Source organism: Quercus lobata, chromosome 4, assembly GCF_001633185.2.
Source record: "Quercus lobata isolate SW786 chromosome 4, ValleyOak3.0 Primary Assembly, whole genome shotgun sequence".
NCBI lineage: Eukaryota > Viridiplantae > Streptophyta > Magnoliopsida > Fagales > Fagaceae > Quercus > Quercus lobata.
This window is the reverse complement of record NC_044907.1, coordinates 91,278,259-91,292,886: the sequence shown is the minus strand read 5'-3', so window position 1 is coordinate 91,292,886 and position 14,628 is coordinate 91,278,259. Positions and strand designations below refer to the sequence as shown.

The following is a 14,628-nucleotide window of genomic DNA, read 5'->3' as shown; positions in this document are numbered from 1 at the left end:
CTTATAGGCTGGAGGATGAGGCTAAGGAGTAGAGCAAGACCTTAGAGACTGAACGTAATAAGCGCCTGGACACTGTTCAGACCCTTAAGGACTCCGAGGCCAACCTCAATAAGGCCAAGGAAGATCTGAAGGAGATGACCAGGCTCAGGGACATCGCTGAAGCGGGCCTGCCTGGTGCCCAAAAACAAGCCGAGACCCAGACAAAGCGCTTACTTGAAACTGAAGATCAGCTGGGAATTGTTAAGGAGCAGATTGATGATCTTAAGAAGAGGCTAGTTGAGGCGGAGAGGGTCAAAAACGTCGCGGAATGGGCTAAGGATAAAGCTCTAAGGGCTAAAACGGAGGCTAAATTTTCCAAGACGGAGGTTGAGACCTACAAGGACAAAGTTGAGGAGAAGGCCTATGACGCGGGGGTGGCTGATACCCAGGCCATCCTTAAGGCTCAAATCCCTGGGGTATGCCGGCTTTACTGCTCCCAGTTCTGGAATGAAGCCCTCAAACAAGCTAGGGTGGAGGCTTCATCTGATCTGTGGAAGATGGAGAAGGTGTACTATCCTCCGACCATCCATGAGACTAACTCCGAGATGGTGAGTTCTTCGGAGGAAGCTGAGGTTGCCCAGCCTGAGGCTGCCCTGACCGTGTCCCCCGCTAACGAGCCATTCGGAGGGGGGGGAGCTTCTTAAGGTGACAAAAATAAGTGGGAGTTCTAACCCTGAAGCGCCCTAGGAGGTTGCCGGATCTATAGTCAATGCTCAGGACTCTCACGCCGAGGAGCCACCTTTCTTGGTTCAGCTCCTTCAGTCCATTTCCCAGGATGACGTCACTCAGGGCTCCAAGGCCAATCCTGCTCAGCTTCCCAAGGAGGGGGACGTCTCCCAGGATCCTGAGGTCAATCCTGTTCAGCCTCCCAAGGAAGGGACCAGAATAAAGTTGAAGAAGTAGGGGTCCCGGCCGACTTTTTTTTTTTTTTTTTTTTTTAGTTTAGTTTTTAGTTGGTTTGCTTCTGTTTTAAGAACCTTGGAATTTATTTGTAACCGAATTTTTCAACTATATGTATGAAATTCCATTCTTCCTTTCTCTTTTGAATCATGCGTTTATTACTGTTACCGATATTACTATTACTGCAAATCTCGTGATTTGTGAATCAATCATCCTAATAGGTGTGAATGGTTGTGCGCATAATATATTTGAAGTTAAATCCCTGAATACTAACTTTCCGACATCAAAGGGACGCTTGGTTTGCGTTTACCCATATTTCGAGGGGGCTAAGTGTATAATCCAAGGTGTCGAGCGTGCGCTTAGGTCGTATCCACAGGTTTTACAAATCTCGAAGTAGCTAGTTTCCCCACAGGTTTGAGTCCGAGGACCATGCAAGACCTTGATTCTATCTAGCACTTAGGTTTTCTTGGAGTGACTAGTTTCCCCATAGGTTTGAGTCCGAGGACCATGCAAGACCTTAGTTCTGTCTAGCACTTAGATTTTCTTGAAGTGACTAGTTTCTCCATAGGTTTGAGTCCGAGGACCATGCAAGACCTTGGTTCTGTCTAGCACTTAGATTTTCTTGGAGTGACTAGTTTCCCCATAGGTTTGAGTCCGAAGACCATGCAAGACCTTGGTTCTGTCTAGCACTTAGATGATTGCCAGAATGCGAGACATGTAATCAAGATGGACTTAAGATCTGAACTAGACAAATGCTTTTATTAATAGTAATACCTTCTTAGGTTATTTACATTCCACGGACGGGGTACAGCTTTTTCATCTAAGTCTTCTAGGTACTATGCTCCTATCCCCGCAACTAAAGTAATCCGGTATGGTCCTTCCTAGTTGGGTCCAAGCTTTCTCGATGATATGTTTTTGGCAGCACCCACAACTTTCCTGAGCACTAAGTCCCCTGGTCCTAGCGATCTAAGTTTCATGTTGGCATCATATCCCTGTTTGAGCTTCTAATGGTAATAGGCCAATTGGACCATTGCCTTTTCTCTTCGTTCATCGATCAGGTCTAGGTTCTTCCCCAGTAGTTCGTCGTTACTATCCGAGGTGAACAAACTTGTCCTCAGCGTTGGGAAGTTTGCCTCTAGAGGGATAACGGCCTCGGCCCCATAGGTCATGGCAAAAGGCATTTCCCCTGTCGACCGCTGCGGCGTAGTCCGATAGGTCCATAGGACGTGTGGCAGCTCTTCCACCCATCTTCCCTTGGCATCATCTAGTCTCTTCTTAAGTCCGTTGACTATGACCTTGTTAACAGCCTCGGCTTGCCCATTTCCCTAAGGATAGGCTGGGGTTGAGTACCTATTAGTGATCCCCAACTTGCAGCAGTATCTTCTGAAGGCCTTGCTATTAAACTGGAGTCCATTATCCGAGATGAGGGTGCGAGGGACCCCGAATTGTGTAAGAATGTTTCTCCAGATGAATTTCTTAGCATCCACATCCCTGATGTTGGCTAGAGGCTTAGTTTCGACCCATTTGGTGAAGTAATTTGTGCCGACCAGTAGTTATCTCTTATTTCCTACTACCTTTGGGAAAGGTCCTATAATGTCTAGGCCCCACTGGGCAAATGGCCACGGACTGAACAGAGGGTTGAGGGCCCCACCTGGCTGATGAATATTCGGGACGAACCTTTGGCATTGGTCGCACTTTTTAACATACTCCAGGGCTTCCTTTTGCATCCCCGGCCACTAGTATCCTTGGGTAATAGCTCAATACGACAGAGATCTTCCTCCTATGTGACTCCCGCAGATACCTTCCTGTAGTTCTTCAAGCAGCAGTTCTGATGCCTCCGGGTGGACACACAGTAAATATGGCCCGGAATATGAGCGTTTGTACAATTTGTGGTCCTCGAATAACCAGAACCGAGGAGCTTTTCTTCGTATTTTCTCCGCCTCCAACTTTTCCTCGAGTAAGATGTTGTCTTTGAGGAACCTCATGATAGGGTCCATCCAGCTAGGGCCCACTTTGACTTCATTAAGATGAACCATGCCTTTGACTACTTCATTTGCTCTGTCCAGGTGCTCGACGAGAATAATTCAAGGTAAATCCCCTGCCGAGGAGGTGGCAAACGTGGCCAGCGAATCCGCATGAGTGTTTTTGCTTCTGGGGACATGCGACAAGTTGAAAAAGTCGAAGCCCGACTGTAAGCGTTTAACCCGGCTTAAGTGCTCTTGCATCCTTGCATCTCTGGCCTCTAATTCTCCCTTTACCTGGCCCACTAACAGTCTCGAGTTCGAGAACATCTCCACTGCCTTTCCCCCCATTTTCTGTACCATGGCAATTCCTTGTAGCAGGGCCTCATACTCAGCTTCGTTGTTCGTGGCTGAGAACCCAAGCCTCAGGGACTTCTCTATGATGGCTTCCTCGGGAGATATTAGGACTAGCCCCACTCCAAATCCCCTTTGATTCACTGCACCATCAACGTACACCTTCCAACATGGGGGTCCTGGTGTAGAGATCACTCTAACCGATTTTCCATCCATGTTCTACTCCTCTGCCAATATTTCTATTGGGGGTTCAGCAAATTCGGCTACTAAGTCAACTAGGACCTGGCCCTTGATAGAGGTCTGAGACATGTATTTGATGTCAAAAGCTCTTAGAATTGTGCTCCATATGGCAATCCTTCCAGTGTAGTCAGCGGTTCGTAGTACAGACTTCAAGGGTAGTTGGGTTAGAACAACCACTATGTGAGCGTGGAAATAATGGGGAAGCTTTCGCGTAGCGTGGACCACAGCCAATATGGCTTTCTCCAAGGGTAGGTATCTGACCTCGGCTTCATGCAACGACTTACTCACGTAATAGACCGGTTTTTGGATGTCGTTGTCGTCTCGTACAAGCACCAAGCTCACAACATGGGGGCTATAGCAATGTATGCGTACAGAACTTCATCGGCCTTTGGACTGGACATGATAGATGGCCAGGATAGGTAATCCTTGAGTTGTTGGAAGGCCACCACATAATCTCCAGACCACTAAAACTCGTTCCACTTGTTGATCAAGAGATAGAATGGCCTACATCTATCCGCCAACCTGGAAATGAATCGATTGAGGGCTGCGATCATCCCAGTAAGCTTTTGGACCTCCTTTGCATTTTGTGGCGGTTTCAGGTCGTTTATGGCCTTGATCTAGTCGGGGTTAACCTCGATTCCCCTATGTGTAACCATGTAGCCTAAAAACTTGCCTGACCGCACACCAAATGAGCACTTGGAAGCATTTAGGAGTAGCTTATCTTTCCTCAAGACGCCAAAGGTGCTGCCGAGGTCCCCTAAATGCTCGGACACCACTCTACTCTACACCACCATGTCATTGACGTAGATTTCGATGTTCTTGCCCAGCTGAGGTTCGAACATTCTTGTCATCATCCTCTAGTAAGTGGATCCCGCATTCTTCAAACCAAATGGCATTACCTTGTAGTGGTAATTCCCGATTGGTGTCACGAAGGCCGTTTTCTCCTGATCCCTCAGCACTAGTGGTATTTGGTGGTAGTCTTGAAAGGCGTCTAGAAAGCTCATCCGAGGATGGCCCGCTGTTGCATCCACCAGCTGGTCTATCCGAGGTATTGGGAACGGGTCCTTAGGGCACGCCTTATTTAGGTCTGTGAAGTCCACGCAAACCCGTCATTTCCCACTTTTCTTCTTGACCACCACCGTGTTGGCTAGCCATTTGGGGTAAAAGACTTCTTTAATAGCCCCAGCACCTTAAGCTTCGCCACTTCGTCTCTAATCGCATCAGCATGCTCTTTTGACGGGTGACGGGGTGGTTGCTTCTTGGGAATGATGGCCGGGTTGACATTAAGGTGATGGCAGATGAAGGCTGGGTCGATTCCGAGGGCATCGTAGGCATCCCGTGAAAATATGTCAATATTCCTTTTAAGGAACTCAATCAGCTCCTCCTTCTCCTGAAGAGGCAGCTGAGCCCCTACTTAGAAGAATTTCTCTGGGTCGTCGTCAATAACCACCTCTTCCATGTCTTCGCATTTCACCTCCCGGGCAGTTGTGTCAGGTGGCAAAACCGAGGTCTTTAGTTGCTATAAATTCTCTTCAGTGGAGGTCGAGGACTCCGTGTCGAGCCGATGTGAGATGGCCGCTACCACGCATTGCCTCGCTGTGGGTTGGCAACCACAGATTTCAAGGACTTGGTCTCCTGACGGGAATTTCACCTTCTGGTGTAACGAGGAAGCAACAGCCCCTAAGGTATGGATCCAGGGCCTACCAACAATGGCTGTATAGGAAGAGTAAGTGTCCACCACGATGAAGTTCACCTCCACTATTTCCAAGCCGGTCTGGATGGGTAGCCAAATCATTCCCATTGGGATGACAAGCTTCCCGTCGAAGCTCATCAAAGGGGAGTTGTAGGGCATCAAGTCCTCTAGTTTTAACCCCAGCCCCTTGTATAGGTCAGGGTACATAACCTCAGTCGCGCTGCCGCCATCCACCATCACTCTTTTCACATTGTAGTCCCTGATTCGGAGGGTGATTAGTAGTGCATCGTCGTGGGGCTAGATGGTCTCGATCTTGTCTTCCTCTAAAAAACTCAAAACAGGACGAAAGCTCATTCTGGCCCTCTTCGGCCCTGGTTGGGACTACTTGGTAGGCAGTTGAGCCACCGATAACACTCATGCAAGGCGTGTGCCTGTTCTCCCTGGCGCGGCCACGATTACGTTGATCGTTCCTACGGGTGGCCTCAGGGCAGCATCCCTCCTGGCCTCTTGATGGCCTTGATGACCACTGGAATAATGCAAAAGGTGCTTCAGCTTTCCTTTCCGGACTAGCTGGTTCAGATGGTTCCAAAGGTTCTTGCAGTTCTCCATAGTATGGCCATGGTCTTGGTGGTATTGGCAATAAAGGTTATGATCGCGCTTCGAGGGTTCTCCCGCCATTTTATTCGGCCACCTAAAGTATGGCTCGTTCTTGATTTTCTCCAAAACTCGATGTATTGGTTCTCGGAATACGGCGTTGACAGTCTGTGCATTGGTTGTTTCGGGTTGCCCTACAAAGTCCCTCCTTGGGAGGTTGCTGCTATACCGGTCCGACCTGAAATCCCTCCTCTCCTGAGGGATAACCTTCTCTTTTCCTCTTCCCTGCAACTGGTCTTCCTCCACACGTTTGTACTTGTCAATCCGATCCATCAGTTGACACATACTGGTGGCGGGTTTACCAATCAGAGACTTCCGCAGGCCGTGATCTACTGGGAGACTATTTTTGAAAGTGATGATGGTGACGTCGTCAAAGATGTCTTCCATTTCATTGTACGTCTCCCAATATCTGTCCGAGTAGGCCTTTAAGGTTTCTCCATCATGCATGGATTATGACAACAAAGCACTCAAAGGCCAAAGGGCTCTGCAATTCGTAACAAAGCAGGAGCCAAAAGCTTGGGTCAGCTGCCTATAGGAGTCTATGGAGTTCGTCTTCAGACCATTAAACCACCTCATCGCTACTGGTCCCAAGCTGGACGGGAAAACCTTGCACATCAGCACCTCGTTCCTCAAATGGACAGCCATCCTTTGGTTGAACTAGCTCACATGCTCCACCAGGTCTGTTCTACCATTGTAAACGGCAAAGGTTGGTTGCTGGAACCATAGAGGAAGTATGGCCCCTTCTATGTGATGCGTGAAAGGCGACTTGGAGAGTTGATCTAGTGCCCTGCTCATGGCATCGTTTCCCAAGCCCCTAGGAGATGGGCTTCTAAGCCTACGCCTCTGGTAGTGCTCTTCTTCGTGAAAGAAGGTCTCACTTGGGGGAGTCCTCGATCTTCATCTATAGTCGTCGTCACTTTCATCGTCGGAAGGCGCATCAAGTCTGGAACGAGATTGCCTCTACTGTGCATGGTGCAGCTTTCTTTTTAAATCGTCTATCTCTTGCTGCATGGACCGCCTATCATCCTGTTTCTGAGACATATGGCTCCTAACTTCTTCCTGTTGTGGGGCCCAGTTGTTATTTCGTCTCTGAAGTGCATGGCTACCCACGCGAGAGTGGCTCCTGCTAGTTTGGGTGGTGTTTACGCTTCCCTCTCGAAACCTTCCATTCTCTTCGTTTCGGTCGCGCTCGAGGTTAGGGAAGTTACCCTGTTGTTGGGATTTGGCTAGTTCGAGCTGATGGGGGCCTATTTGATGAGGGTCTGATCCTACCATGCCGAATCGTTGTCCTTACTAACACACAAGTTCTTCCCACAAACGGCGCCAATTGTAAGGGATGGGTTTGAGCGCTCCTTCTATTGGACGAAAGATCTTAAGCCCAACTGGCCCAATACAATAAATTTTTAGAGAATGGGCTTAAGAACTAGATGTTAGTCTAAACCACAATCGCTAAGCACGGTTAAATGCAGACAAACCAATAAGGAAATGGGTTCAGGCATGAAATGTTGTCCCCGGGTATTTCATCCGAGGAACTTGGTATTCTTCTTCTTCTGCTTTCAGTACTAGGTTACCGTGGTTTCCAAGACCATGCAGACTGCTGCAGTTTTCTCCTTTTTCTCTCTTCCTGCTCTTTTTCCGCGATCCCCCCTTCTTGGAGGGTCTCTCACATTATATACTTCTTTCCAGTCGATCTTGACCCTCCATCTGTTGATTGTGCAGGTCATTACTCGAGTGCTCGTCCCATCAGCCACCTTCTCAAACCCTCTGTGAGTTGCGACAACCAAGACCACACTATTCAGGGGTCCTTTCCTCATTAATGCGGCTAGGACGTTAGTTAGGCGCATTAAATGTGGAGGTGACAGCTTTTCCTTGAACTGCTCCTACACCATACCCCTGTATGCGTCCTACTGTACTCGTCCTTTCTTCGGGGAGCGCTTTGGGAGGCTGCCTTTGATGGCGTGCCGTTCTTTCCTTCTGAATTCTGGAATGCCGAGGATGGAATCGTCCTCGGGAACATCTCTAGGCCATTTGGACTTTCATCATATGTCCTTGGACATTTTTCTCTCCTCGGCACGGGCCCTGGGCCCAGTACAAAGTGGGCCGGGGTCGCTAAGTTCTCTAGCCCCACAAATATGAATATGAATATGAATGTGATGACAAAGATCAATGACATTTTTTCAGCAAATAGGCCAGTTCCATAGCATGTTTATTCAGAAAAGTTATTGTAGTACTTATCAAAAACAAAAGGGAAAAAACAGAAAAAGAAAAAGAAATTTAATCTATTACTTGGTGATAAAAATTAGAGAATAAGAACTCAAAACAAATGCAAATGGAACTGCAAGTACATAGTTCAGAAAACTACAGAACAAAATAGTAAACAAAATAGCAAAAGCTTTATTTATATTTATTTATGATCCCAACATCAACTGGCTCCATTGAGGTAATGGGTATAAACAAAAGGATCAAAGCCCAAGAGAGAGGGGGTAGGGGGGTTAAAGAAAAAAGGGGGACAAATGGCCCAAGTTTAAGAGAAACAGTAGAGAATACAATTATAATTTTGGGTTCTTTATGCAGTTAAAGGGGGTAGGATCATTCCCTTTTGGGTTCTTTAGTCTCTATGCCCATAGATCATAGGTTGGTAGGCGTGAACTCAGGCAATTTAATTTTGTCACCATGCTAATGGGAAAAATGTTCTTTATGGTTACTATATAACTAGTCGTTAACCCGTGCGATGCACGGGATAATTAAACAAAATGTATACACATTCACTTTTATTGGTACAATCATTTGAAAACAATTCTAACTAATACCCAAATGTAAGAGACACATTGATTTACTATTTAAAATAGCCTTCTGAAGAATTTACACATATTGTGCAACTGAGCCTTAATTTCTCATCAATGGTTATAAATATAAACTGCAAATATATAAATAAAGACCATGACTTGAGAAGGACGCATTAAACTTCAAATTAGAGTAGTAATATTACTTTCTCAATCTTTGCTTAGTTGTAATAATAATATAGAGGAAATTCAAAACATGGAAAGAAAATAAAAATTACAACAATTAATTCCATTATCTTTCGTGCTATACTTTGTAATTGTACAGAATTAAGTCAACTCAATTTAAGTAGTTGTAATAAAATTGGCTTCTCCTATTCTCTACTCTATAGAGATATGAACATGTTGGATTTCTCAAATAATTACCAGTATTGCAATAAAATGATTTATTATTGAGAATAAGAAACAATTAAGCTCATCCCTTAAAGATTTACCTCTTTTACTTGGTAATTTCCATTCAAACTTTAAAATAGATTATTTGCCTTACCTAGATGTTTTCCTTGTGGTGAGAACAAATAAAATGAGACAGGTGTTGCATGACCTTCAAAGCAAAAAAGTTTTCTTCTAGTCAAAAACAAAACTCGTCAAGAGGAGTAAGAGAGAAAGAAATTACTCAATGAAAAACCATGGTGAATGGAGAAAAGATTTTTGAACTTCCAAAGATCCACACAAATTTTAGCCATAGGTGCAAAATGCCAAGTTAAGAAATATAAATATTGATCTACAGGTGTAATTTTTAAATAGAAAATAGCAATTTCATGAACAAAAACCCTAGCAACCAAATAGAAAAACTATAACCTTGATTTGATTTCTCATTTATCAATGATGGTGACTGGAGAATAAGTTGATTTAGTCCATAAGAGTGGCCCTGAGTAATTGCCGATGGCAAGTGCCAAAGATAGTAAGTAAATCAAATCAAAGAAGGGGAGAGTATAAATTATTTTACGAAATCAAAGATCTCTTTACATCCCATAAAATTTAAAAAAAAAAAGAAGAAAATCTCTCTATAGCTTAAGAAACACAACATAATAAAATTAAAGAGAGAAAATTTCAAAGGACAAAATATTTTATAGATAATTTAAAAGAATTTTGGTTTAATTCCTGAACTCCGCAACTCCATAAAATTCATACTAATAATAATATTTTATGATTACACAGACTATTTTTTTAGAGTGTTTGATCTCAACATTGGCGTGCATTTAATCTGTCACTAAAAGCAAAGGGAAGTAGATCATGTGCATACATCTTTATGAGAAATTTTTGGCAGTCAGGCATAACAAACGTGTAACCATTTTGTCCTATTCCTACCATCTAAGAACATATCCTCTCTTATAAGTTGATGATGCCAAGTTTAACGTATCCTCTCCTTTTTTTTTTTTTTCTTTTTTTTTTCCCCAAAGAAATAAAAGGAATTTAAAAACATGTTCAATTTGTTAAAATGCAAGTGCTTCAAGCCATAGAACATTTAATGAAAATTGCAACTCCATGAATTGAATTTGCAAATGGTATTAACTATTGGCTATTAATGCGATTATTAAGCCGTATCACATTGAACATGTTTCTCTATCAAAATATATAAACAAACTAACCTTACAAAAGCTGAACTTTATAAGCTAAAATCTATACCATGCGTTGTAGATCTTGAATGCTATACCATGCGTTTAGGGCTTCCTACATCTGGAAAGAGAGAGTTTGCAGAAACCAAAGAAAATCTCTCTATAGTTTAAGAAACACAATATACTAAAATTAAAGAGAGAAAATTTTCGGAGGACAAAATATTATAGATAATTTAAAAGAATTTTGGTTTAATTCCTAAACACTGCAACTCCATTAAATTCATACTAATAATAATATTTTATGATAGTGCAGTTAGAATTTTGGTTTAATTCTTGAACACTGAATTGGAAATTGATTATATGAGTATTCAATGGTGAACAAAAATTAAGTTAAAATTTGATCATTGTAACAACTTCTTCACATAGTATTCTACAGGTAGCAACGAATTTAATTTGATTGTGTTACTATATAATCCGAACTTATTAATATATCAGGACTTTGAATTAACTCAATAAAACTATCAAAGCCTTTCCACTACAAGAACATGTGAAGATTCTGTTAATTTGAGCAAACTTAAACCCCTCCATCCACTTAAATTTTAGGAACAAATTATACACTTAAAAGGGTTAGTAATTTATAACACTTACCCCCCACTATTAGTATATGACACCAAGTGCGGTCGTCGTAACCCTTTGAAAGAACCTTTCCCAATTGGACCCTATCAAAAAAAAAAAAAAAAAAAAAAACACCCAATTAACAAAATTGATCCAAAAGGGTCTAAAAAGCACACAAAATCAATTCAAAAAACAAAAATATGAGACAAAGTAATTACTTTCTGCTGCCAATGAAATCGTCTTCTGTATTGCTGTTCCAAACTGCAACACTTATCTCTCTAAGGCCTTCAATTAACGAAAACACAAACTTCTCTTGGAATACCGAAGTATTATGACCATCTATACACACACACACACAAAACAAAATCAACATAACTCACTATAACTCTATAAAAGCCTCAAAAATATAAAGAGAAATTAGAGGGGTTGAATTTGATATTTACGTTTGGAGAGAGAGAGTTTGCAGAAACTGTGGCTTTATATTTCTTAACTTGAGAGAGGGGTAAGGTTGCTAGAGTTTTGAGGAGTTATAATGTTTTTATTTTTTAAATATTATGATTTCTTAACTTGAGAAAGGGGTAAGGTTGCTAGGGTTTTGAGGAGTTATAATGTTTTTATTATTTATTTTTTAAATATTGTGCTGACGTGAAAAATTGTGGTGCTAGCAGAGGCTTCGGTTTTATATATATATATATATATATATATATATATATATAATATACTTATCTAAGTCAGTTCACAACCAATTTATCATCTACGCACATATCATTGTTCAAATATTTTGTCCAGACTTTATCATTTATGTTTTGCGGCATCAAGGGAATAATAGACTATGTGATGGCTAGACGCCTAGACCTATAATGACAAAATATTGTTTCATTTTTTATATTCATTTCTATGATCATAGAGGAGCCCCTTTACCATTCTGTATAAATAGGCTATTCTATTTGTACCAATATGGTATAGGGGTGTACTCAATCCTTCTTTGTCCATTAGTTCCCAATCCCTCTCTTCGTTGCGGGGTAGAGTTCCCTAGAGTTGCAGTACATTCATGCCGATTAATAGATAGTGAAAATCTATGGAACAAGCTGATCAAAGGTGAAAGTGAATTGGATAATTAAGTAAGTAAAGGGAAAATTTTGGAAATATTTGTGTAGTACAAAATTATACTGTTAAGCATGAAAATAGATTTTTAAATGGGAAATTTGTGTAAATTGATGGACCTATATTTTGTACGAAAATTTTTTGTATTTCATCTAAAATCGAAACAATTTTAGTTACCATGTATTTTATGTCAAATTAAAACTAGTTTGTTGTGACAATATGTATATGAGAATACTAAAATTTTAAATTTTGATTTTGGGAGGAATATAGTTTGTTGTGCCAATATGTATTCTATTGTTGCCTAACAAGATTAATTTTGTGATTTGTCAGCCTTATATGATAATTATAGCAAATGGTGTGGAAAATGGTATGATCCTAGAATTTGTGAGATAAATATGATAGTTTTCCATCTTGTAACAATAAGATAGATTTAAGATAGATTGATTAATTTAGATGAATAAGACTTAAAATGTTGTTCTACAAATAATTATTCTTTATCATTAGGACAAAACAACAATTAATCCCCCTAATCTACAAGAAATTTTATCAGTTGGACTTGGGCTGACTCAAACTCTCGAGATTGCTTGGATTCAAAATCTATTAGATGTATACTAAAAAACAAAAATCTACCATAACCATGCAAAGTTGTACACAGACAATTTTTCTTTCTTGAAAAATAATAAAACCAATTTCTCAACTAAAAAATAATAATAAAACCAACTACTTATCAAAGGTAATAATAATTGTTGAAAATAATACTCCTAAGCACCAAACTTTCTTGAACCATGATGTCTGGTGGTATATGTTGCTGCCACCAAAGTCAAAGGATTTTTTTTTTTTTTTTGGTTAACAAAGTCAAAAGTTGTGTTAGAATCATTTTCTCCCTTCCTTGTGCGTGTCTTTGTTTCTGTTAGTGTATAGCTTAGACTAGTTTAGCCCATTGGGCTTAGCCCAATATACTGTACTTGTAATTTACTCATTTTACTTGTACTGCACACATACCTAGCCTATATAAGGCTCTCTATTGTACATTATTATATATACATCAATACACAGACTATTCAGTCTTTCTCTTTCACTTTACATTGTTAACATGGTATCAGAGCAATTCCTCTGACTTTCTGGTTCCTGGGGACATCTCCGGCGTTCTTTCGCTGCCTTCACCTTCATCCAGTAGTCACTGCAGAAGCGAGTCACCGCCGTCACACCCACAGTCCCTGCAACTCTCGGATATCATCATTCTGCTCATCCAACTGCCAAAGCAAAGGCATAGAGTGACAGAACAGCCAATCCCGAGCAAAACCAACCAAGAACAGCCAGAAACTACATCACACGTGCCTCCATGCGCCGGCTGAAGTTTCGGCCTCACGAGCACGCGCTCCACGCGCCTCCACGTGCCGTCACGCCCCGTCAGTGTCTCTCACGCGCCTCACGCGCCAGCCATACGAGCCACACGTGCTCCCACGCGCCACACGCGCCTCACGCGCCAGCCATACGAGCCACACGTGCTCCCACGCGCCACACGCGCCTGCTCCGCTTCACGTGCTGCCACGTCAGCCCTAGGGTGATGTCACACTGCCACGTCAGCCTTTGACTTCTTGACCGTTGACTTTGACTGTTGACTTTGACCAAAGTCAAAAAATTTCAACAGAACCTGTCTTGCTCAGTTTTTCGCATAGATTCCGATTTTGAACTCTGTTTCTGCATTTGAGGTCTCTAAATCTCATTTTTTGGTCATTTTCTTCATTATGGCTCAACAAAATGAACGAGATATCATACGTCCTATAACTATTATGTTGGATAGTCCTACTAGTTATCATGCGTGGTCTTAGAATATGACTGTCTTTCTCAAGGGTCGTAAACTGTGGAGATATGTGACTGGTTCAATTTCTAAGCCAGTACCAAACCCTAAGTCCAAAGCCACAGCTGCTGAAGTGTCTTCCAAGACTGCTGTTACAACAGATGATTATGAAGAACGTCTAGAGGAATGGGAGAGTATTCAGAGTAAGATCTTGTCTTGGTTTATCAATACCTCTATTCCCTCCATTCATAATCTTCTTCCTCGTCTTGAAACTGCTGAGGCTGCTTGGAAATTTTTGGCCGATCGCTATAATTGTACTAATGATTCAAGCTTGGAGTTCCACATTGAATCAAAACTCTATCAAATGCGCCAAGAGACAAATCAGTCTATTTCTGATTTTTATTCTCAAACTTCTACTATGTGGGAACAACTCTCTGCTGCAGATCCTCCACTAGTGTGTTCTAAGGACATTGAGCTCTTTGTCAAATATCGGGATCGCCGTAAATTTATGCAGTTCATGATGGGTTTACATAAGGATTTTGAGCCTACTAGGGCTTCTCTACTTAGCCGGTCTCCTACTCCTTCTCTTGATGTTGCAGTCAAGGAGCTCATTTCTGAGGAGAATCATCAGCCTACTTATCACATGTCATCATCTGATCATGTATTGGCTACACCCTCTCCACAGCCTCCCATTGCTGCATTCACTTCTCCTCCACGAATAAACTCTAGGCATCCCAATTCTCAGTCTTCCAAAGGTACTCGCTGCAAGTTTTGCTGTACCAAAGGCCATGGCATCTCTGTTTGTCACAAACCACAGAAATTTATGCAAGAGCATAATAAAGCTTCTCTTCCTCGGGCAACTACTGTATGT

The 14,628-nt window shown here is 42.0% G+C and overlaps 1 protein-coding gene across 1 annotated transcript; it reads right to left on the bottom strand.

Annotated features, from left to right (window-relative positions):
• Positions 1-3,023: 3,023 nt before the first annotated feature.
• LOC115986146 (14.7 kDa ribonuclease H-like protein) lies at positions 3,024-3,470 on the bottom strand. The gene has a single exon (XM_031109002.1). The coding sequence runs from the start codon at positions 3,468-3,470 to the stop codon at positions 3,024-3,026; it is 447 nt and encodes a 148-aa protein (XP_030964862.1).
• Between the last annotated feature and the right edge of the window lie 11,158 nt (positions 3,471-14,628).